Source organism: Orcinus orca, chromosome 10 (assembly GCF_937001465.1).
Source record: "Orcinus orca chromosome 10, mOrcOrc1.1, whole genome shotgun sequence".
Lineage (NCBI taxonomy): Eukaryota > Metazoa > Chordata > Mammalia > Artiodactyla > Delphinidae > Orcinus > Orcinus orca.
Window position 1 is genome coordinate 45,873,008 of NC_064568.1, and position 24,281 is coordinate 45,897,288.

Here is a 24,281-nt window from a genome sequence, read left to right on the forward strand (position 1 = left end):
TTTTCTCCCCTGTAGCAGCTTGTCTGAGCCTAAGAACTCATTACACAGCCCAGGAAGAAAAGGGTACAAGTACGCTTTCCACATGGTCAGAATTTTAGGAATTAAAAACATAGATGTGAGGAGCTCTGAAGACTTGATTTTACTGCATGCCAGCTGTTTGCCTAACAACCAAGAGGTAGAATTTTTAGCTAAGATGCTTTTATAAGAAAACTAACTATTTAGAATATGGATACTTCCCAGTGTGCATGTATGTGCTGGTCAGCTCTTAGAGCAAGTTAGGTGGAAAAGTTGAGTGCTTTGTAGCAGTTTTGAAGGTAAACTAACCTATGATCATTTATTCATGGAGCCTTTGTCTACTTTTGGGGCCCTGGGTTAGAGGATAGCAGTAGAAAAGTGAATAAAAACTAGTTCCTGCCTTTACAGGCTATTGTATTTTTTGTTTTATTTGTTTACTTATTTATTTATTTTTGGCTGCGTTGGGTCTTCGTTGCAGTGATTGGAGACTCTTTGTTGCGGTGCGCAGACTTCTCACTGCAGTGGCTTCTCTTGTTGCGGAGCACGGGTTCTAGGTGTGCAGGCTTCAGTAGTTGTGGCACGCGGGCTCAGTAGTTGTGGCACGCGGGCTCAGTAGTTGTGACTCACAGGCTCTAGAGTGCAGACTCAGTAGTTGTGGTGCACGGGCTTAGTTGCTCCGCGGCATGTGGGATCTTCCCGGATCAGGGCTCGAACCCGTGTCCCCTGCATTGGCAGGCGGAATCTTAACCACCGCGCTACCAGGGAAGTCCCAAGCTATTATAAATTATATTTACACCAAGGTAAACAATAACAGTAGGATCAAATGCTGTGGTGAGACATAGGCAAGACCCCTGGGCAAGGAACAGTCTGACTCGGGAATGCTTCACAGAGAAGGTGATGGTTGAACCAGTCTTGAAGGATGGGTAGCGTTCGCAGGCAGAGAAAAGGGGAAAGGGCTCCAAGGGTTCAGGGAGGGTGAAAAGACAAGGTCAGGTGGTGGAGGAAGAACTTAGATCCAAGTGGGTGAAAGGGAGTTGAGGAGGTAGAGACAGGGTGCAGCTGTTTTTGATTTTTTTAAGACTATGGAAAGGAGGGGGGAGGAATGGGGCAGTACCTTTGGGGATGGAGGGGGTCGTGTTTTATTTTGTTTTCGTTTGGGAAGAGCCGGTGTACAGCCTCTCGGACTTGATGGCCTCACAGGCGAGCCCTGGAAGTGTGTTGTCTGTTCCGGATGATCTGGAGCTGCATTATTCACACCGCGGATTATTTCCTTATCTTGTTTTTCCGTGTATCTGCTTTGGGTTGAGGCCTTAGATCCTGTGGGAAACCATTTCTTGCTGGTGGTAGGGGAGGAACCTGACTAAAGAGGATTCCTGCTCTATCTTGCCTGAACATTTATTTCTCTGCTGTTACTTCCAGAGCCTCCTGAGATTCTGCTTTGGCACCTCCAGCGTTTGGCCTCTGCTCAGGTAGGCTCTTTCCTGACAAAGAAGGCCTTTTTCTCTCTCCTTCCTTGTTGTGTCCTATTCCCCAGACTGCTGCCGTGTGACGACAGCAGTTACTTCAGAGTTGGAGGGCATTGGCTGCCCATGCACCATGATGTTTTAAGTTCTGGAGTGTCTCCAGGCTCACAGCAAGATTGGGGGGAGGGGTGTCTGTCTGACTATCTAAACACATAACCCCTCAGCTACATGTTGGCCTGAAATGTGATGTTGATTATGAAATCAGTGCTCCAGAAATGTAGGTTACAGGACATGTAACTGGTCGAATCGTAGCCTCAGTGGGCCTCGGTTTCTCAGTTGTTGACGTGCAGTTACCTTTCTCAAATCCAGAAGACTGTCAGCTCCTTGGGGCCAGAGACCCCTTCTTTGATTTCTGTATCCCCAGACCAGTGTAATGCTTCACACATAGTCAGTGTACCCAAGAAGTGTCCTGGCGAAGTAACTTTAAAAATCTGAACTTTAGTTTGTTGCCCATTAGTGGAAACCATACCCATTTTATCCAAATGAGTTGGATTGAAATTGCTCTTCATTCATAGAATTCCAGAGCTAGAAGCGAATCTTCCACTCTACACTGCCATGCAGTAGATGCTCAAGAAGTGTTTGTTCCTGTCCTGAATTCCCTGTCTCAGTAAGTGACCCCACCTGCTACCACTCTCCACTAGTCATTCTAGATTGCCCTCTTCGCTTTGCCCCCTGTGCACTGAGTTCCTGGATTCTACTTGCTAAACGTGTCTCCTCCATTACATCCTCGCCATCACTGCCCAGGTACAGGCTGCCCTCATTTTTAAGTCTTTAATCATTTATCTGGAGACATTTTCACTAGTCTCCTTACCTGTGTCCAAGCTCTAGTCTTGCCCTTCCAATCTGATGTTCACTTTGCTGCCAGAGTGGTTTAACTGTCATCTCTGATTGCCGTTCCCCTGCTCAGGATTCTTCCTTGGCTTCTTAGTGCCAGCTTTCATTTGTTCATTTAATAAAGTATACCTGTATATTTTGGGCAGATGCTATACTTGGCGGGCCCTGGGATGGAGAGCTGAATAAAACAGACGTGCGTCTTACGCGGGCTGAATTTATCATGTAGTCTAGTGGGGGACACAGATTATTAATCACATAATCACACAAATAATTATATAACCACAATTGTGATAAGGGCCATAATGGAAAAGGGCCTGGTGCTGAAAGAGGGCGTGGGGAGCTGGTGTACAGGAGTGTGGGAGGGGAGGGAGAGGCTATGGTCAGGAAGGTGACCTTTACGCTGGGCCCTGAAGCATGGTTAAGGGCTAGCCAGATGTGAGGAATGTCAACTGATGTGCATAGGATACAAGGACCTTTGGGTATCTGGCCCTTACCTACCTGTCTAACCTTGTCTCTTACACTCTGCTGCATGGATTGCTGTCCCAGTCACACTAAGGCCTCTTTCCCACCATGGCCAATTTCAGTTCTTAGCTCAAACAAAAAAATTAATTTCTCTGAGATGCCTCCTGTGAACTCCTGAAGGCAGATTTAGGGGAAAGAACACCTCTTCCAGCCTCCTTGTCCCTTTGAGAGGTGTAAATAATGTGGGGCAGCGGCCTTCCTATTATATCCAGTACAGGCATTTAGGGCAGTTTCTTGGGCCAATAAGGGGTGAGGGTGCCGATATCAAACTAAGATGAGGAGGTAAGTATACAACCCCTCTAAAATATAAGACTCTCCTGAGACGGAAGCCATTTGTGAAAAGTTGGGGAAAAAAATGCTGGGGTGATTTTGATCCCACTCACAACTTGCTAATATGTATTATCGCCTTTTGACTTCATAATAACTGTCCAAGGTGGTGATTATCTTTGTTTTATAGAAAAAGACATGCCTGTTGGCAGAAGTTGAGTAATTTGTTGGGCTCCATGTCCTGTGGTAGTCTTTCTTTCTTTTTTTTTTTTTTGTGGTACGCGGGCCTCTCACTGTTTAACTACAGGTTAAACAGTTCTCTCTTTATTGGTATAAAGCATTATGAGTACTACAGAAGACATTTAGAATGAGAATATTCAATCTACAGTTTCAAGGCTTGATTTTATCCTTTGTTCCCCTATTCTGTGAGCATTTGCTAATCCTCTTGTGAAGAAAAATGCTTTTTCAGAAACAAATGGAGAGAATGTAATATGCAAAAGTACATTAAAATTGCAGCTTTGGTAAGGATAAATTTTTTTAAAAATAAATTTATTTATTTATTTTTGGCTGCTTTGGGTCTTCGTTGCTGTGCGCGGGCTTTCTCTAGTTGCGGCGAGCAGGGGCTACTCTTCGTTGCAGTGTGCGGGCTTCTCACTGCGGTGGCTTCTCTTGTTGCGGAGCACGGGCTCTAGGTACACAGGCTTCAGTAGTTGCGGCACGCAGGCTCAGTAGTTGTGGCTCGCGGGCTCTAGAGCACAGGCTCAGTAGTTGTGGTGCACAGGCTTAGTTGCTCCGCGGCATGTGGGATCTTCCCGGACCAGGTCTCGAACCCGTGTCCCCTGCATTGGCAGGTGGATTCTTAACCACCGCGCCACCAGGGAAGTCCCAAATTTTTTTTTTTTTTTTTTGCAGTACGTGGGCCTCTCACTGCTGTGCCCTCTCCCATTGCAGAGCACAGGCTCCGGACGTGCAGGCTCAGCGGCCATGGCTCACGGGCCTAGGCGCTCCGTGGCATGTGAGATCTTCCCGGACCGGGGCACGAACCCGTGTCCCCTGCATCGGCAGGCGGACTCTCAACCACTGTGCCACCAGGGAAGCCCAGTCCCAAATTTTTTAAAGCAGAAAATAGAATCTTCCTAAATTGTACTTAAATTACTTGCTTGGTGTTGGCTATTCTGTGCCACTGGGGAGGACTCTTGCCATAACAAAATTGTATGCAAACTCTGAAGGGGAAGTTATTTTCAAGGTGCCGTTCAGTTTTTAGATGACCAGTAATTACCTGTCTGTCTTTTGAATGGTTATTTGCCTGCAGTTTCCTTTCTCAAAGAGCAGTTTCTAAACATTTCAAAAAGTTTTTAATGGAATTATTTATTTAACTTTAAAAAAAGTTTTGCTGTGCAAAACTTCCTGTTACAAGTTATGTGAATCTTTTTTTAATATTTATTTATTTATTTGGCTGCGCTGGGTCTCAGTTGCGGCATGCGGGATCTTTAGTTGCAGCATATGGGATCTAGTTCCCTGACCAGGGATTGAACCCGGGCCCCCTGCATTGGGAGTGTGGAGTCTTTGCCACTGGACCACCAGGGAAGTCCCTGGAATTATTAATTAATAATGTTTATTAGGTAAGTCTTTGGCACTTTGGTGGCATTAGGGCATTTCCTCTTTTTAGTTGATTGCTGGGTCAGGTAACTCACATGGCATGTCAGAATTGGAGGAAAAACAGAAATGTCAAAATAGATTTATTTTAGTGCTGTTGTTTCCCAGGAAATTAGAAAGGCCTACGTCAAAGGGGGAGGCATTGTATTATTTCAGGAAAAAATGCAGGGCCCAGGAGTCAATTTAGGCAGCTCTTACTTGGGCATAGGACTGGGGCATAGGAAGTCCTTATCCTATTTGACCCTGCTTTCTCATCTGTTAAATGGGTATTATACTTCCATTGTATTCTTGGTTGTGAGGAATAAATTATATAACATATGTAAAGAATCCAGTGCATACATAGATTCCCAGTAGTTGAATTGTTTACTCTTTTTGAAACCTGCATTAAAACAAAACAGTGGGCAGTTGTGGCAGTAGAAGACATTTTTAAAACTTGAAAAGAGACAATGAAAAGAAAGGCCAACTGTAGTTTTGCTATAAGACTCATTTCTATATAAACCTATTTAGGTTAGTAATAGATTTTTAGGAAAGTAGTATGGGTAATAATGAGAGAGATCTAGTAAGTCAAGACAAAAATTGGTGTTTATGGAACTTTAAAGTGAAGTGTTTTTAAATTGGTTTAAATTTTCTAATGACCTTATTCTTACGTCGCTCGCATCTTAAAACCTAGAGTTTTTCTCTTCTTTTGAGGCCTCATATCAGCTCTGTGATGCGAAGCTCCTTCTGTGCATTTTTCACTCTTTAATGGCACTTGGATTAACCTTAAGTATCATTCAAAGATAGATATGTGGTGAATTATTTAGTCTAGCAAGTTTTCCATTGATTTTGAGAAGCTAAGAGTTCATCACAGTTCCCTAAATGTTGAGCCACTAGGTAGTTTTCAAGATCAGCCTTCCTAACCCTATTAAACTTATCTCACTTCTACCCCATGGCCTAACTTCACGCACATTGGCGTTCTCCTTTCGGAAGCCATATGCACTTCTCTGCTACCTGTTTCCCCCACTGTCAGGAGTGGTGTCTCACTGCTCCTGGTGAAGGGTAAGGCCTGATCTGTGGGTTGCCCTGTCCTTGGGGATCCTGCCTTTGGTATCCTCTGCTCTTCCTTTGACGGAACTCACTGACGTTAACTTGTATAATTGATTGTCTTTTTATATGTAGATAACTTATTTGTAAGATTCTAAAGGACAGGGACTGTGTTGTGTTCTACACAATTAGGGCTCAAATGTTTGCTAATAAAAACAGACTCAGTGTTCCTGTTCCTTCCTCAGCCTGAAGAAATTGCATACTTTGTCCCTCAAGGGTGGTAGAATATTTCATTGAATATGTCTTGTTTGTTAAGATTACATAAATATGTATGTGTATTTTCAGGGAAATTGGTTTACTTTATAAATCTCAATGGAAAAGTGAATTGAATGAATAATTATGTAGAGAAATTCAAAATTTTAATAACGTCTGCCTTTCCTAGATTAAAAAGTAGCACACATCTGTGAAAAATTTGAAAAGAACAGAAAAGCATAAAGAGAAAGAAAACTACAATTTTTTTTTTTTTTGCGGTACACGGGCCTCTCACTGTTGCGGCCTCTCCCGTTGCGGAGCACAGGCTCCGGATACGCAAGCTCAGCGGCCATGGCTCACGGGCCCAGCCGCTCCACGGCATGTGGGATCTTCCCGGACCGGGGCACAAACCCGTGTCCCCTGCATCAGCAGGCAGACTCTCAACCACTGCGCCACCAGGGAAGCCCCAGAAAACTACAATTTTACCAATTAACATTTTGGTATTTTTAGTATATATGCAGACAAATTATATGCTTTTAAAGAAATTGGGATCCTATGGCCATGAAATTTGGTATGTGAATTTTTTTACTTAATATTTTATTGTGACAATTTCCCATGAGATTAAATAGCTTAAAAATATAGCAGCATAGTGTTAACGTTGGGTATACCATTTCCTTATTGTAGACCTTTCGGTTATTTCTGAGATAGATAGATAGATATACTTTTTTTTTTTTTGGCCACACCATGCGGCATGTGGGGTTTTAGTTCCCTGACCAGGATTCGAACCCATACCCCCTGCAGTAGGGCGTGGAGTCTTAACCACTGGACAGCCAGGAAAGTCCCTGATTTTTTTTTTTCTCTCATATATGAATATCACTGAACATTGTTGAATATAAATATTTGTTCATGTCTTTATTTCTTTAAGACATAAATCTAGTAGTAAGATTATTAAATCGAGGATATTAATTATTTTAAGGCTCTTGATACAGGTATTGCCAAATTGCTTTTCAGAAAGGTAATTTGCAGTCCCAGTAGTGTGAGAGAATCCCCAAATGATTCTGCCTTTTAAGTCAAAGTCAATGAAACGTTAGGTGCCAGTATTTTTGTTAATGGATCAATTTTTCTTCTTTTCCAGCATTCTTTTTTGACCACTTTTTCATGACCATCTTTGTCACAATATCAGTGCGGGGGATGAAAAGACGATAGGGAGTTAAAGTGAGTTTTGGCAGTATTAATGAAAGCTTTGGAAGAGAGATTTAGATTATTAAGTTTTTAAATTCTCCATAACTTCCAATTTATATTCTGTTTTCCTGGCAAAGGAGTAATTGTGGGTTGGCTTTATTTATTTTGGAGTAATTTCTACATACCAACTTGTGCTTAGGTCATTATTTATTATGTGGGCACTTTATACCAGGGCTGTCACCATACTAATTTTTTAAATCTCACTTTACCATCAGGTAGAAGTGGTGACATGCTTATTAACTTTTTTTTTTTTTTTTTTTTTTGGCGGTACGTGGGCTTCTCACTGTTGTGGCCTCTCCCGTTGCGGAGCACAGGCTCAGCGGCCATGGCTCACGGGCCCAGCCGCTCCGCGGCATGTGGGATCTTCCCGGACCGGAGCACGAACCCGTGTCCCCTGCATCGGCAGGCGGACTCTCAACCACTGCGCCAGCAGGGAAGCCTGCTTATTAACATTTTTCATCACTTTAATGAGAGGCAATTCTGTTTAGGAATTTGAACTTATTATCTGTGCTGCTGCTCCAGGTTTTGTGGCTTGGATTTTTTTTTCTACAAATACTAACTGCTGCTTTCCATCAGTTAATGGATTGCCTGACTCCTGAATTCATTCAAAAATTCCTTGATGTGTCCTGGAATATAGCTTGTTTACTTAGAGGAAATAAAGATGACTTAAACCAGCACTTTAAGTGATAGATCTGTGTTGGCAACCCAGTCACTGCCTCAAGAGACTGGAGCAGGCTTTTCAGCCTGGCATTCCTGGTTACCTCAGTGGCCCTGAGTCCATTAAAATTGACTACCTCGAAGAGAACTTGCAGAACATACTTCAATAGGCAGTTACCTTCCCTTGAAAAATACTTTATTAGACATTTGGAGGTACATTTTTGTCTATTGGGACATTTCTCAATAAATGGTTGACTGAAATCTTCTAATTTGTAGTTTCCATCTTGATTCCATTCAGTGGCTACAGACTGATACTACCTGATACCCACATAGTAGTATTCAGCCAATCCAGTGAAGAACTGTGGATTCTTCCGTAACTTGGGACGTGTTGACCTGTTTGTGGTTTCTTCTTCTTCTTTTTTTTTTAATTTCTTTTTTGGCTGTGCCCCGCTGCATGTGGGTTCTTAGTTCCCTGACCAGGGATTGAACCCGCGCCCCCTGCAGTGGAAGCGCAGAGTCGTAACCACTGGACCGCCAGGGAATTCCCTGGTTTCTTCATCTTTGTTTTATAGCTTATATTGTTAACACCCAGGAGGAGGAGTGCTGTTCTAGAAATGTGGAATGTTGTTTACTTTGGATGAAAGGAGCAGCAGTGGTGACTGCCACTGGGGTTGTGTTTAAAAATAAGCTTGATCTGGAGGTTGTTGATGTTCCTGGAGGATTGAGTCTACTGTCTTCTTTCCAGCCTATACCATTTTTGTTATAGGTATCTTTGAAATTTTAGCAGTTAGATCAGGGCAGTAATTTTCATGGAGAGTGTGTTAGTTCCTTCACTTAAGTTGGCTTTTCTCTAAACATACGTTTAGTCCGATATTTCCCCTAAGTAAGAGTAACAGTGTTCATTTTTTTTCCCTAATTAAGAGTAACAGTGTTCATTTTTTTTGGTGTTTGTAAAAGATACCAGATAATTTCCATGTATAAGAAGCTTAAATGCAGTTTTAGCGTGGCTTTATAAAAACTCATCTTTTAGCTGTATGTACTGGAGGGAGGGGGAGGGTATTGGCACAGATACTCTTTTTCAAGCATGTAATTTGTTTGGGAGGTTTTTATGTATTTGAATATTCGTGGTCTGGTTTGGGGGGGCATTTGTAATATCCCGAAGTGTAGAGAGGCTATAGAAGTAGCCTCATTTTTGCACATGGCTCTTTTTGTGTGACCGGCTTTCTCATGCCATGGACTGGTTGATAATGAGTATCCACACGGAGCCACCTTTGCTCCGTGTGCTCTTCCTCACCTCTCCTAGGGAGAGGTGTGAGTTGGAGACCTTTGTTTGATATACAGACCACACTGCAGTGGTGAAGATGTCAGTGAAAAGCCAGAAGTGAATTTTGACAAGAATAACAGGGTGAATTCCGACTTGACAGTAGGTTTAACAGAGGCTGGTTTTACAACTGTTTTCAGCAGCTTGCAAAATGTGTGTAGGGCCGCCCACACTTCCTTCCTCTTCTCCAGCCACACCCGCACGCCTCAGTTGCTTCTGTTCTCTTTAGTAAACTGGGAGAACATCGGTGTGTTCTTGCAACACATACTAGTACTTGTTTCTCAAACGTGGATTTCCATATTATAAACACCCTCTCCTGGATGGCCTGTTACATTTAGGTCCTGCCTAGCTATATGCATGTGTGAGCACATGCTGAATAAGAAGACTGCTTTAGAATGGCCTAATTTAGTGCTTTTGCTGGTTTAAAAGATGTCATCTTAGCTATGCAGTCATTAAAAATAGTGATTTAGAAGAACTTAGTGCATGCAAAAATGTTCATCCTATAGTAGAGGAAAAAGTAGTCATAAGACTTCATATACAATATCTTAGCTTTGTAAAGAAGCATAGGTGTAAAAAATATATACTCAAACCCGAAGAGAGGTCATCCTAGATGAAATTATAGGTGTTTTTTGTTTGTCTGTTTTTAATCTGTGGTGCTTTACTTGTTTTGTGGAGAGAAGTACTTAGAAAATGGTTACACTGCTCCCCCCACCCCTCCAATTTATGTGTGTGTGATCCCATTTTATTAAAACCTTTGTGTCTGGCATGTATTATACATAGAAAATAATTTGGAAGGCTGTGTCCGAAATGTTAACAGAGATAATCACAGAGGATAGACTGATGGATAATTTTAAAAAACTTCCCTCTCTTTTTGCCAATATATATGTTCTGATTGTATTTTTTTCTTACACTGCATAGATGTTTCTTTCATAATTGAAGCAGAAATACTAAAAGGAAAATAATAGGTCAAGTGAAAAAAGCAGACTACAAGATATAAAGTTATATATAGAATGATCACACCTTTATAAAACAAAATAAAGAAGCTGTATATAAACATTTGCAGAAAAACCACCAGAATATTAATAGTGCTGATCTTGTGTGGTAGGACTGTGGATGCCTCTTTATTCTCTCTACTTCCTATTCTGTATTTTCCATATTTCTATTAGAATATGTTACTTTGATAGGAAAAATATAAAGGAATATTTAGTCCTTTTTAAAAGGGTAGACTTGATAGAATGTCATCTTAGTATCATTTGAAAAGCAAATACTTAGATTTTTGTGGGATGCTTTATTGAAAAATCATCAGACTTTGATACCCAGCTAGAGATTAGTTTCTTTATCAGCACCCATTTCCAAGTTAATACATTTTAGGAAACTAAGCAGTAGATTTCTGAAAACAGAAGAGAGACGATAGCTCAGTAAATTCAGTCTCTTGAAGTAGAGTGGAAGACTAAAAGAATTTCTGCTTGGGTAGGGGAGATTACCATCAGTATAACAATGATAGTGGTGGTGGTAGCTAGTATTTACTGAATGCTTACTCTGTGCCAGGCTTTATTTTAATCACTACCTTTATTAATCCTCACCACAATCTATGAGGTGCTCTTGCTACTGACATTTTCTAATGAGGAAACTGATGGTACAGAGAGATCAGGTTTTGCTCAGGTCCAGTGACTTGTGGCTGGTGAGCTGGGATTCAGATCCAGTCATTGGCTTTCAGAACCAGTCCTCAGCCATGAGGGACCATCGCACTGCTTGGCCAGAGAGACTGTGGGTGAAACTGGCTGTTGGAAAGAGAGAAGCAGGCATGGGTAATGGGAGGAGCTACTGTATCCCACTTGGAGCTGAAGGACCAGGTAGGCATCCCAGGGTTCACTTCTCACTAGAAGTGGGCCTGTGCCCATGGCTTTGCTGGCCTCGTCTGTGTGGTAGCAGTGTCTCCATCTCTTTTCATCCCCTCATTCCCAGAAATAAACTTGGTTTCACATCCACCTTTCCTTCTTTCTTTTACCTTTCCTGCTTTCCCCCACCTCTTTGTACTCCCTTTCCCCCAAGCTCCTGTGAGCTTGAGTTTAATGCTTACCTGGACGAACTCACCTGTGTAGTGTATTATGTAAAGTGCCTTGGCGTAGTTTGAATGTTTGGAACTTTATTTGTTTGATATTTCAGCGTTGAGGAAAGGCCTGCAAGGCTGCCTCAGTCAGTCAGTATTCCCTCACTGTGCCGTGAACTTAGATATCAGTGATCCTCTCACGTTCTCTTTGTTCATAAAGTTTCTTTTTTACTATCAGATGGAAAGCCTCCGTGCAAAGGTGTTTTGTGTTGTGTGTTCTCTGGTGCTGGTGTTGATTTCTGCTGCCCTGCTAGAGGATGGTGTGTTGGGAAGGTTGCCCTCCGTGGCTGTTGGAGTGGGGGTTTCATGAGGCCAGAGGGCATCCTGCAGGCAAGTGGGGCTCCCAAGCCAGGCTGAGCAGGCTTGGAGCTGCAGACTGCTGCTTACAGGGCAGGTTGAGCCTCCTTGTACCTACCTTGCAGGCTCCTAGTGAGGATTCGGTGCAGTGCGGATTCGTGCTCGTTACCCAAGAGGCATTTAAAAATGGTGACTTTACTGTTGTTCGTTATTATAATTTCCTCCTTCTACCAGTGCAGTAATCCTTCTGACCTGCCTACCTGGACGAGTCTCCATGTATCTGTTCACTGTGACATACCTGTTGATTAAAGATTCCTTGAACGGGTTGCAATTCATAGAGGAGAGAAAGAAAATGGGAGACTGGGTCACGGAAGACAAATTTACCATTTTTATATGTTCGTCTGGATCCAGCCTGAGGGTTTATATTTTAACTTTAAGCAAAGTTAAGTAGAACTAAACTAAAATCTTTTTTGTGTTTTCTTTTAGGAGAAAGAAGCACCTAACGAAACACAGTAATAACAAGGATTATTCAGTATGCAGTTGGCAGGGTATGTCTTGGAGCTGGTGCAGAGTCACCTTTGCTTTATGTAACCCACATCTTAACATTTTCCATTGGTGTTCAGAATGATTTTCAGGCACTGCAAGATCCTCCAAGATCAAAAAATGATTTAATTATTTCCTGTGCTAACTCAAAATATACTCGATAGGAGGGTTAAACAGTGTATTCAAAAAGATGTTCAATAACAAGGATATTTTTCCTCCCAACTTTCAGTTATACGTAACTTCCTGTTTTGAGGTATACAATTGTAGTTTCATAGGCAGTGAGTGAGCAAGGGATATGTGTACCCAGAAAAGTACCAAAAAAAGTAAATTCTTTGATAGTGAGAGTATCATTTCATTACAGGGTAGTCTTGTCATTAAGAAGAGACCCTAGGGCTTCCCTGGTGGTGCAGTGGTTAAGAATCCGCCTGCCAATGCAGGGAACATGGGTTCGAGCCCTGGTCCGGGAAGATCCCACATGCCGCGGAGCAACTAAGCCCGTGTGCCACAACTACTGAGCCTGTGCTCTAGAGCCCGTGAGCCACAACTACTGAGCCCACGTGCCGCAACTACTGAAGCCCACATGCCTAGAGCCCGTGCTTTGCAACAAGAGAAGCCACTGCAATGAGAAGCCTGCACACCGCAACGAAGAGTAGCCCCCGCTCGCCACAACTAGAGAAAGCCTGTGCACAGCAACAAAGACCCAACTCAGCCAAAAATAAATAAGTTAATAAATTTTTAAAAAAGGACCCTATAAGATTCTTCCCTTTGAACTTGCTAGTAGATTAAAAATTATTTCATTGTGCCCTTTTGCTAACACAGTACTAGGAGGAGAAATGACAGTGTGTGAATAGTGATTATCTCTGGGTGTTTAAGACCCTGAAAAAAGGCTTTTTCCCTCATCTGTATATTCATTTATTACTTTTGTAATTAAAAAAAAATCTGTAAAAAAATGAATTAAGTTAAAATTCAGACAAACTCAGATGTACTTGTAAAGTCTGATTTATATGCCACTGTCGAATACATCTAAACTAAAGTGATAGATGAAAAAAAATATTAGGTAACTTGGGGGCAGCCTGAAGAAGTTTGCTTTGAAAGCGAAAGTTGCATTTGCAAACTCATACAATAGAAACATAGACTTGGGTAGAATTTTAAGAGTAATTACCGCCATTATAATTAATTGAAGTTAAAGATTTAAAGATAGTTTTCTGCCCCCTGGAGTTAGCTTAGAGTTTCTATATTTGAAAATTAGACATGCCTGAATTAAACTTTCTTTTGGGGAACTACTGTCCAAATAAAGCACGACTTTTCCACTTGGATTTTCCTGTTAATCTTATAAAAATTATTAGCTCAGATGACAAGGATAATACATAGTATAGAAGAAATTTGCTTTTTCTCCAGCCCCTGTACAAAGATAGTATGGGTTTCTTATTTTAAAAAATCTTAATAGAAATAGGATTTTGTTTCTGAAATTAATGCAGAAACAGTGTAGCATAGTGGTTAAAAGCACAGATTTTGGTGTCAAGATAGCCTTGGGTTCAAATCCCACCTCTTTTACACACTGGCCCTATAGCCTAGGCCAAGTTACTCATTATTTTTGTGCCTGAAAATGAGACTAATAATCCTATCTCTGAGGGCAATTTACAATTAAAAAAACAAATCACTTAGAATTACTCTGAGGGTAATTTACAATTACAGAAAAGCTTGAGGGGGCCGCAGATATGTGCTTCAGATCATTTCAGTTTGCATGGGAGAATGACTATGCCTCTTTTATAGTATTTTAACTCTTAAGATATTATTATCCTAACTATAATATTGTTAAGAGTGGCCAAATGTTTATAAGAGGTGTATGCTTTGAAATAAGAATTCAGTTTGAACCTTAGCTTTAGCATGTACCTGGAACACAAGTGTTTTTTGGCTATAAAATGGAAATAATACTGACCTCTTAGGATTGTTAAGATCCAATGACACAATCCAATTTGATTCATTTTGTACAAATACATATAGTAGGTCTTCAGTAAATGTTAGCTTTTCTTCTGTTCTTAAAAGCAAAAATGAGATTTAAAGATATTTAATGCTAGTGCTTAAAAAGAAAAACTACCTTATTTTATGTACAGTTTAGTTTTTTGGGATATTTTCACCAAAGTGGAGTAAATGCTGTAAGTACTGTTCTTAACAAAAAGCAACTGAAAATGTGAAACTGTACACCAGGAGCATTAGAAAAGGCTTCACTGAAGGGATGAATGTGCACTAATAGGAAAGATCTAGTCTTGGGAGATGGCTGTATTTTTCATTGGATTTTGTTATTTAATTCTACTAAGTTTTGATCAGAAAAAATAATAGTGGGAGTTCAGTCTATGAGATTTAAAGTGATGTCTTAACTTGTATAATTATATACATTTAAAAATTTTTCTTGGGAATATATGTATATATATAACTGATTCATTTTGTTGTGAAGCTGAAACTAACATACCATTGTAAAGCAATTATACTCCAATAAAGATGTTAAAAAAAAAAAACAAAAAAAACTACAATTGGATATCACCTCACACCAGTCAGAATGGCCATCATTAAAAAAAAAAAAAAAAAAATTTTTCTGAGTCAGGGTCATTTATAAGAACCTATTTCTATATTTTAAGGTTTACACTATAAAGGATGAGAATTTTAAATTCCATATGAAATGAGGTCTTTAAAGCCAAATGGTCTTTAACAGTTAAATGGTTTAAATGCATGCTTGTCTGTTCTTGAAATATAAGCAGATCATAGTAGGTTTTGTTTGAGAGTTGGAAAACCGTAATAAAGATAAGCATAACTGATAAGCACGAAGAGTGAGTATCAGTCAGTCAGCAAATAATAAGCACCTACTGTGTGCCACTTACTGTTCTAAGCACTAGTGATGCAAGAGCAAACCATTGCCTTGTAAACATTTTGAAAAAAAGTTACATTTCAAAATTTAACAAAATTTTAATTACCTGCTGTATGTAAAACACTGTTCTAGGCATTAGGGGAGGGTAGAAGTAAAAAATATTGATAGAACCATAGACCCCTCAGGAACCTTGCAGTCTCAGGATAAAGGTGGTGTATACAAAAACCTATAGAATAAGACCGCCTGGGATGGAGGTGTCCCATGGTGCTTTAGAGATGCAGAGAAGAGAAGGCAAGGTAATACCACCTGGGAGAGTTAGAGAAGCCTTTATTGAAGAGATTTTAAAGGAAATAGTGCTAATTTGGAATAATAGGAAAAAGTTGTTGGTTTCTGTCCAAGTGTATATTCTTTTGTGTTTTCCCTTTCTTGTCAATCCCTGACTTCTTTTTTAAGATAGTAATAGAAATTACTTTTGGAAAATATTCTTTTCAAACACATCTTATCAAACTTGCCAGTTTTCTTATTTCTGACATCACCAAAAAATTGTTTCAACAAACTAACTTTTTATCAGTTTGCAAAATGAAATGGTATCTAAATTATCAGCCTTTATAAAGTAAATCCTAAATATGTAAATAGGTTGTTATAAATGCCCCTGACTCATTTTATGTCTCAGTATATTTATTTCAAGCTTCTCTTAAAATTTAAAGAAAAATGAAGCTATAAAAGGAAAAGTCACAGAAAACTTAATTTTATTTCTCTTATTTTTGTAGATGTCCATGGCGACATTGAAAATGAATTCCTTATTTTCACCAGATATATGAGAAGATCCATTTTAAACAGTCTAAATATTTTTTCTTCCGTTGGACCAGCATGGCAGGATTCAAGCGAGGGTATGATGGGAAGATTGCTGGATTGTATGATCTGGATAAAACCTTGGGTCGAGGTCATTTTGCAGTGGTTAAACTTGCCAGGCATGTCTTTACAGGTGAAAAAGTGGCAGTAAAAGTTATTGACAAGACAAAATTGGACAGTCTAGCCACTGGTCATCTTTTCCAAGAAGTGAGATGCATGAAACTAGTGCAGCATCCCAACATTGTACGCCTTTACGAAGTTATTGACACCCAGACCAAACTGTATCTTATTCTAGAACTTGGGGATGGAGGAGACATGTTCGATTACATAATGAAGCACGAGGAGGGACTTAATGAAGACTTGGCCAAGAAGTACTTTGCTCAGATAGTTCATGCCATATCTTATTGCCATAAACTCCATGTGGTTCACAGAGACTTAAAACCCGAGAACGTGGTCTTCTTTGAAAAACAGGGTCTTGTAAAGTTGACAGACTTTGGTTTCAGCAACAAGTTTCAACCAGGGAAGAAGCTCACTACAAGCTGTGGATCTCTTGCGTATTCTGCACCAGAAATTCTGCTTGGTGATGAGTATGATGCACCTGCGGTAGGTAGGTAACCTTCCAGTATCTGTCCTCTTGAATTCTCCTGGCTAGAGTGTAGCTGGTCAAAGCTGTTGTTGTTGGTATCAAAATAACTTCTAAGAGAATTTCTGTTAAATGGGTCTTAGTTAACAGATTGGGTTTCACGAATGCCATGTTTCTCTAAAGCTGGCGATGAGTTTATTTTACCTTTTAGATGGCTAATGTCTAAAGTGTATTTGTCAGCACAAAGGAAAATGAGTAAGTTGCTAAGGTAACCTCTCATCTGCCCGTTTTAATTTTTTTTAAGGTCTGAGTACTTTTCCTGTCTTCTGAGATACTTCTAGTCATCTCCTTCCTGTGAATACTTTTTAACAGTCATGAGACCCATATTAGACAGGTACTGTGAATATGACAGTGCAGTGTGAAGAACTGGGGCATTGGAATCATTTATTGTGACCTTGAACAGTGTACTTGACCTCTCTCTGCTTCATTTCCTCATCCATAAAATAGAATTAGATACAGGTATCGTATGTTATCTTGTTTACTTTTCACAGTGACTGTGTGGTGGTTATTGTCCCTCTCGTTGTACAGAATAGGAAATTGATACACAGAGTGCCTGCTGTGTGGTGGATTCCAGAATAGTGGTAGCATTTGGCATTCCCACTGACCCTCTCCCTTCACTCCAGCACATTTTCACACTCTCGCTCACTTGTCATGAGTTATTTAGTTGTGGTAGAAGGGTTTATTGGTTTTCAGTTTGTGTCAACTTTGTCCCCTTGGGTTCATATCTGTTTTGAAGGTCATTTAGGAATTTACTTTCAATTTTTAAGGATTTGTTAATCTGAAGGTGTGGTCAGCTTTTAAAATTTTAGGTTTAGTCTTGGAAAAATGTACCCTAATATTACATGCACATGATATCAGACTTCATAGATATGAGCCTTCCATTTGCATTCTGATCATTTAAAATGCAGGTTATAGAAGATTAAAGACACACATTGAAGAGTGCTGCTCTTACACTGAATACTCTGTACACCAAGACATTGTTTTTCATGTTAGACTATGTGTTCTGGAAAAGAAAGGGTTAAAAATGGTTTCTGCACACTACAGATAACCAGGCTTCACTAAAGTCTTTCATTAGAATATTTGAGGCAGAGGTTTTTGATTAGTGGAGAGGCTCTAATCTGAAAATGAGGCCCAGAATATGCAGAAGAGGAAACATAAATGTCTCAACATGAAAAGGATGTTCAACCTCAGTAATAATCAGGGAAAGGCAAATTAAAACCACAATAAGATATTTTCTTACTTTTCACATTGAGAAAAACTAAAGTCCGACAAAACCAAGTGTAGATAAGACTATAGAACATCAGGACCTCTTGTACTTTGTAGATGACAGTTTGTCAATACCTGGTAAAGTTAAAGATGTACACATCCTGAGACCCAGCAGTTCTGCTTCCTATGTACGCGAGAGATCTTCAAAGAATGTTTTTAGCAGCATTGACTGTTCATCAGCAGGAGAATAAATTGTTCATTATTCATATGGTGAAACTATAGCTTGGTCTAAATTAATAAACTATGTCAGCATGGCTGGAGTTCACAAACTTGTTTAAGTGAAAAAATGAGTGCAGAATACATACAGTATTATAACATTTATATGAAAGTTTAAAACATACAGAGCAGTATGATATATTGTTTAGGGGTCCATGCACATGCAGTAAAGTATGAAGAACACAATGAGATCAAAATAGTTACTTCTAAGGGGCAGGCATATCTAGAGGGTTTCTGTATTGGCGATGTTTATTTCCTAAGTTGAGTAGTGAATATGCAGGTGTGCATTGTAATATTCTTTTTTTCTCCCCTTATATCATAAGTATTGCATAATAGAACTTTAAACAAGTTTTTAAAAAGGAAAAGAAAATCGTTTAGAAGGATAATCACCAGTCTGATAAATGGTTAACTTATGTTGGTGCAGTAGAATTGGGTGGAGTTCATTTTCTTTATTTGTATTTATTTCCAAACATTCTGTGTAATTGTGTGATTGAATTTACTACAGAATTGCTTTAAAAAACAAATGGAAAGTTATCTCTCTGTTAATGTAGTATTAGTTTTTTATGCCAAAATCAGTGATTTTTCACAGATATTTAGCAAAATTAGTTGGGAATAAATATTAGAATCTGTCATTTAATTAAATTATCAGATATTACTAAATAAAACAACTTCGGTTCAATTTTATAGGTAAGTATTTTTTTGAGTACACTGGTCCTCAACATTGAAACTTAGTTCAGAAATTGTGTATTTTATTATTATTTTCAAAGAATCAGATTTTGATTTTATTTAACTATACTGTTTGTTTTCTATATCATTACTTTTTCTTTCGTTTTTATTAATTCTTTCTAGGACCTTTGAGTTTTCTTTTTGTTTTCTTTTTTAGCATCTTGAATTGAAAGCTGATTTCTAACAAAATATTTACATCTAAGGCTGTATGTTGCCTTCTCCCTCCATCTCTGGTAACATCCCAGGGGTTTCACTCTGCAGTCGTTGTTCATTGCTAAACTTTATCTTCTCTGCTTTTTTTTTTTTTTGCGGTACGCGGGCCTCTCACTGTGTGGCCTCTCCCATTGTGGAGCACAGGCTTCGGACGCGCAGGCTCAGCGGCCATGGCTCACGGGCCCAGCCACTCCGCGGCATGTGGGATCTTCCCAGACCGGGCACAAACCCGTGTCCCCTGCGTCGGCAGGCGGACTCGCAACCACTGTGCCACCAGGGAAGCCCTCTGCTTTGTTTCTTGTTTAGTTTTTTTGTTTTTTAAAAATTCAGAGTGGATACATTTATTTTTCCTTTTAACCATTTGGTTTTAACTTCTAATTTTAGTACATTACAGTCAATAGATATGCCTCATTGGTTTCTACTTTGGGAATATTTTTAGATTTTCTATGTGGTTTAATACATAGTAATTTTTGGTTATTATTCCCTGTATGATTAAAATTTTTGGTATGTACAGAATTTTTATAAATAATTAAGATTGTTAATTATGTAATTTGTTCCTTTGTGTCATTATGTTTTCTAATCTGTTATTTTTGAGAGAATTATGCTAGTCTCCTACTTTTATCTGTGAAGTTTGTATTTTAGTCAGTTTTTGCTTAGTACATGTTATTTTCAAGCTGTGTTAGGTATATAAACGTTTATATAATTTATTTTACATGGTGGGCTATAGCTTTTAGCAATGTGAAACTGCACTTATTTGCTTATTGCCTTCGATCCTACTCGTCATTTTGTTTTAGATTTATCTGTCTTAAATAATATGTAGCTGGATTTTGTGTCTGTAATCTGTGAGTCAGACTTTTAATAGGTGAATTTAATCCATTCATATTTGTTTTGACTGGAATGTTTGGACTTATTTGTGCTGTCTTATTTTGTGTTTTTCATTTGCCTTATTATTACCTTTTTCCATATTTTGTTGGGTTATTCAAGTTTTCTTTGCTCCTCCTTCAGTGGTTTGCAAGATGTGCAATCCGTTTCTTTGTATTAGTGTCTACTCTTAATGTCTGGAGTTAATTGATATTTGTATCATTCCCTCTACCATACAAACAACTATAGTTTGCTTTCACTTTCCTTTGAGTAAAAGATTTTTTATTTGCTTTTATTTATTTATAAAAATATTTAATTTTGGACTTAATTTTACTGATTTCTTGGTTTACCCCTGAGTCTTCACCTTTCTGTCTTTCACTTAGATTATTTTTGTTTTGTTTGTAATTTTTTAGAGATGATTTGTGAGAAGTTTGTCAAGTCTTTGTCTAAAAATGTCATCACATTTGAATTGTACTTTGGCTGCGTATAGAAATACATATTGAGAATCATTTTCTTCCCAACTTTGAAGATATTTTCCTGTCACCTTTTGTTTCTAAAGTTGCCAGGGTGAAGTCTGATGTGAATTTAATTTTATTTTCTTTGTTGGGCTATACATTTCATTTATCCTGTGAAGCATAGCTTCACACTTCTGGAAATGCTCCATTAAATGATTTTTCTTGGGTATTAATTCTTCTGTTTGATGCACTTGGTTCCTCTCTCATGCTGCCCATGTTTCGTAGGTGCTTGGGGATTGTTAGTTGTGTGTTTATCTCTCTTTTTGAGATTCCCTAATAGTCTGTCTGTGAATATAATGTCTGAGTAGCCTCCAGTGTATGTGGGAGAGGAGCAGAGTGTGGCCTGGTGTCTGGTCTTACTATTTGACAGACTGTCAGTACACCTCTGCCCCTGGTGCCCACATTCACTCCTCCCACCGAGAACAAATACCTGCTTGTTCATGCTTGGTGAGTTACGGGGTGAGAGATATTGATTCATCCTTCTCATGGTTGTCTTGGTGCAATTTCTTCCTGTTTCCAGACTGTGTCTTCTAGAAAGGAGCACCACAGACGCTCCTACCAGCCGGTTTCATCTTTCAGTCTGATCCCATGTGCCGTCTACCTTTGCGATCAGATCTAGGGATTCGGGGGGAGAAGGAGAGCTAGATCTTGCTCAGTGAGCTGTTGATTCCAGTTGCCTGTGTTGGCTTTCAAGAATGTATATTAAGTTGACTTCACCTAGTTAGAAAGGAAAGATAGAAAATGATCTCTCTGAAAAATCCTGGAATCTCATCACAGTCTTTGGAATTCCTGTGGTAGAGATTGCAGTGCAGCAGTGTACAGGGTGGAAAACCCATTGTCACTGCTAATTACATCAGTTTAGATGATGGAAGGTCAGGCAGGGGATGGACCTGTCCCTGCTGGAGTCATGCACACGTCATGCTGTTGCTCTGGAGAGCTCAGGCTCTGCTGAAACTGTTGGGGACCTTGCTGCTAGCCCTGTAGGGGGCCCTTGTCGTAAGCCTCCAGGTGAATTTCTGGGCAGATGAGGGTTTCTTTTTTTCAAAGAAGTATTGGAAAAGACCTTACTCTGCTTTAAAAAACAAAACTAAAGTATGCTTTAAAGGTTTCTTCATTATAGAAACTCTAAAATGGGAAAACCGTTTCTTAGATTGTGGACAGAACTTTTCAGTTGTTGTAAAACCCTGCAATTGTTTATGTCTTTCTACTTCACTAAATTTTTAAAGTTTATTTTCAAGTTAAAATGAACTAAATTTGGTATTGAAAACTTTGTCACCTCACTTGAGATTCAGAGGCTTCCTGGGATGTTACAGCTCTGGAACTGAAAACCCCTGTATTAGATGCTTCCTAGTTTATAGACAAACTGTTTCAAAGATGAAATATTCAGTCTCTTCATTAGTTTATTATTTGCTAAATTAATATGCAGGAGATATCATTGAAAGCTAAATTATATAAAACATGGCTCTATATTAATACAGTGCAAAGATCTGGATTTAGACTCAGTGTGTATAAGCTTTTTGGGATGTAAACAGAAAATCTGTATACACTTTACAATTTACAGTTCAGCATTTAATGGGTATTATTCATTTGTGGAGTTATGAGAAGTGTCCTCATGCATATGAGTATGCAGCAAGCTAGAGTTCTTTTTATAAATCTGTTATTTTTCCTACATTAAAATATTACTCTTTGCTGGCTCTCAGTAAACTAGGAATAGAGGGGAACATTCTCAACTTCATAAAGAGCATCTACAAAAACCTACGGCTAACATCATACTTAATGGTGAAAGACTGAATGCTTTCATCCTAAGTTTGGAAACAAGGCAAGGATGTACACTCACCACTCTTACTTGGCATAGTACTGAAAGGCATACGGATTGTAAAGGAGGAAATAAAACTATCTCAATCTGCAGATGACATGATTGCCTACGTTGAAAATCTCAAGGTATCTATCTACAGAAAAATTCCTAGAAACAGTAAGTGAATTCAGCAGGATCACAGGATATAAGATCAACACATAAAAATCAATTGCATCTGTATATATTAACAGACATCTGGAGACTGAAATTAAAAACACAGTAATATTTACAGTCATGCGAAAGAAAATGTATACATCTAACAAAACATAACAAAATAATTTATGCTGAAAAATGCAAAATGCTAATGAAGGAAATTAGAGGAGACTTAAATGAATGGAGAGACAAATCATATTCATGAATTGGAACATAGTACACATGTCACTTCTTCTCAAGTTGATCCACAGATTTAATGCAGTTCCTGTCAAAAGCCCTGCAAAGTTTTTGAAGACATAGACAACATTATTTTAAAATTTGCATGGAAAGGCCAAGGACCTAGAAGAGCTAAAACAATTATGAAAAAGAATAACAAGAGAGGAGTCACTACTGTATTACTCTGGAAAATAGTTTCGCAGTTTCTTATAAAACTAAATACGTACTTCCCGTACGACCCTGCAGTTGACCTCCTGCGTGTTTATTTTCACATGAAAACCTGTATGTGGATGTTCATCGCAGCTTTATTTGTAATAGCCCCAAACTGGAAGCAAGCCGGATTGCCCTGGAATACTATGCAGCAATAAAAGGAACAAACTATTGATACAACAACTTGGGTGGATCTTAATTATGCTGAGTGAAAAAAGCCAATCTCAAAAGCTTATGTACTGCATAATTCCATTTATAACTCTCTTGAAATAACAAACTTGTAAAGGTGGAGAACAGATTGGTGGTTGCCTCGGGCTAGAGATGGTAGTGAGTGGTGTAGTTATAAAGGGATAGCATGAAGGAACCTTGTGATGGAGCACTTCTGTATCTGTTGTCGTTACATGAATCTACACACGTAATAAAATTGCACGGAAGCTACACACCAATGAGGGCATGTAAAACAATGAAATCCGAATAAGCTTTGTGGACTGAAGCAACGTCAGTTTCCTATATGATACTGTGCTATAGTTAAGTAAGGTGTTGCCGCCAGGGAAACTGGGTGAAGAGTACATGGGACTTCCCTGTACTTTTTTTTTTTGGCGACTCTTGTGAATCTATAATTATTTCAAGATAAAAAGTTAAAAAATACATATTATTCATTGCCTAGAAGACAAGTATTCCAATGTAGGGCTTCCCTGGTGGCACAGTGGTTAAGAATCCGCCTGCCAATGCAGGGAACACAGGTTCGATCCCTGGTCCGGGAAGATCCCGCATGCCGTGGAGCAGCTAAGCCCGTGCACTACAACTACTGAACCTGCGCTCTAGAGCCTGTGAGCCACAGCTCCTGAGCCCGCATGCCACAACTACTGAAGCCTGTGCGCCTAGAGCCCGTGCTCCACAACAAGAGAAGCCACCGCAATGAGAAGCCCGCGCGCTGCAACGAAGAGTAGCCCCCGCTTGCCGCAACTAGAGAAAGCCCATGGGCAGCAATGATGACCCAACACAGTCAAAAATAAAATAAATTAAAAAAACAAAAAAGTATTCCAATGTACATGTTCCTGAGATGTTGTGTAGGGGTTGTTTTTACTTTATTTTTAACAGTAATGCCTGATTATGGTCTGGGAATGAAGGTCGCCATGATAGAAACACACTGCATTTTTTCAGTGTTCAGGTGCATGCTAACAAATGTATTTTTATATTGTATTTTTAAAATAAAAACAATTGTAAAACTAGATAATCAGCCAGAAATTATCCTATGTCCACTGAGGTGAGAGCATTTAACCTTCACCATGTTAAAAATATGTACTTGCATTTATTTTAGAGCAATGATTCTTAGCTTTTTCTGGTTCAGTAATGCCTTAAGATCTGATGAAGTCTATAGACACATCTTAGAATTGTGTTCATTTTTTTAAAAAATAAATTTATTTATT

General features: G+C 39.2%; 1 protein-coding gene across 12 annotated transcripts in view; it reads left to right on the forward strand.

The window, feature by feature from the left end:
- The window catches only part of SNRK (SNF related kinase), a 167,393-nt gene that overhangs the window by 106,144 nt on the left and 36,968 nt on the right, over nt 1–24,281 (forward strand). For 5 of the 12 annotated variants that reach the window (XM_049693635.1, XM_049693637.1, XM_049693636.1 and 2 more), the window contains 2 exons: nt 12,206–12,267; nt 15,896–16,584. In XM_049693635.1, coding sequence (XP_049549592.1) covers nt 15,996–16,584 — 589 coding nt within the window. In that variant the 5' untranslated portion in view covers nt 12,206–12,267; nt 15,896–15,995. Of the gene's footprint in view, nt 1–1,434; nt 1,485–2,053; nt 2,146–12,205; nt 12,268–15,895; nt 16,585–24,281 lie in introns of all 12 variants that reach the window. The other 7 variants (XM_033402067.2, XM_049693641.1, XM_033402065.2 and 4 more) reach the window with 4 other exon arrangements.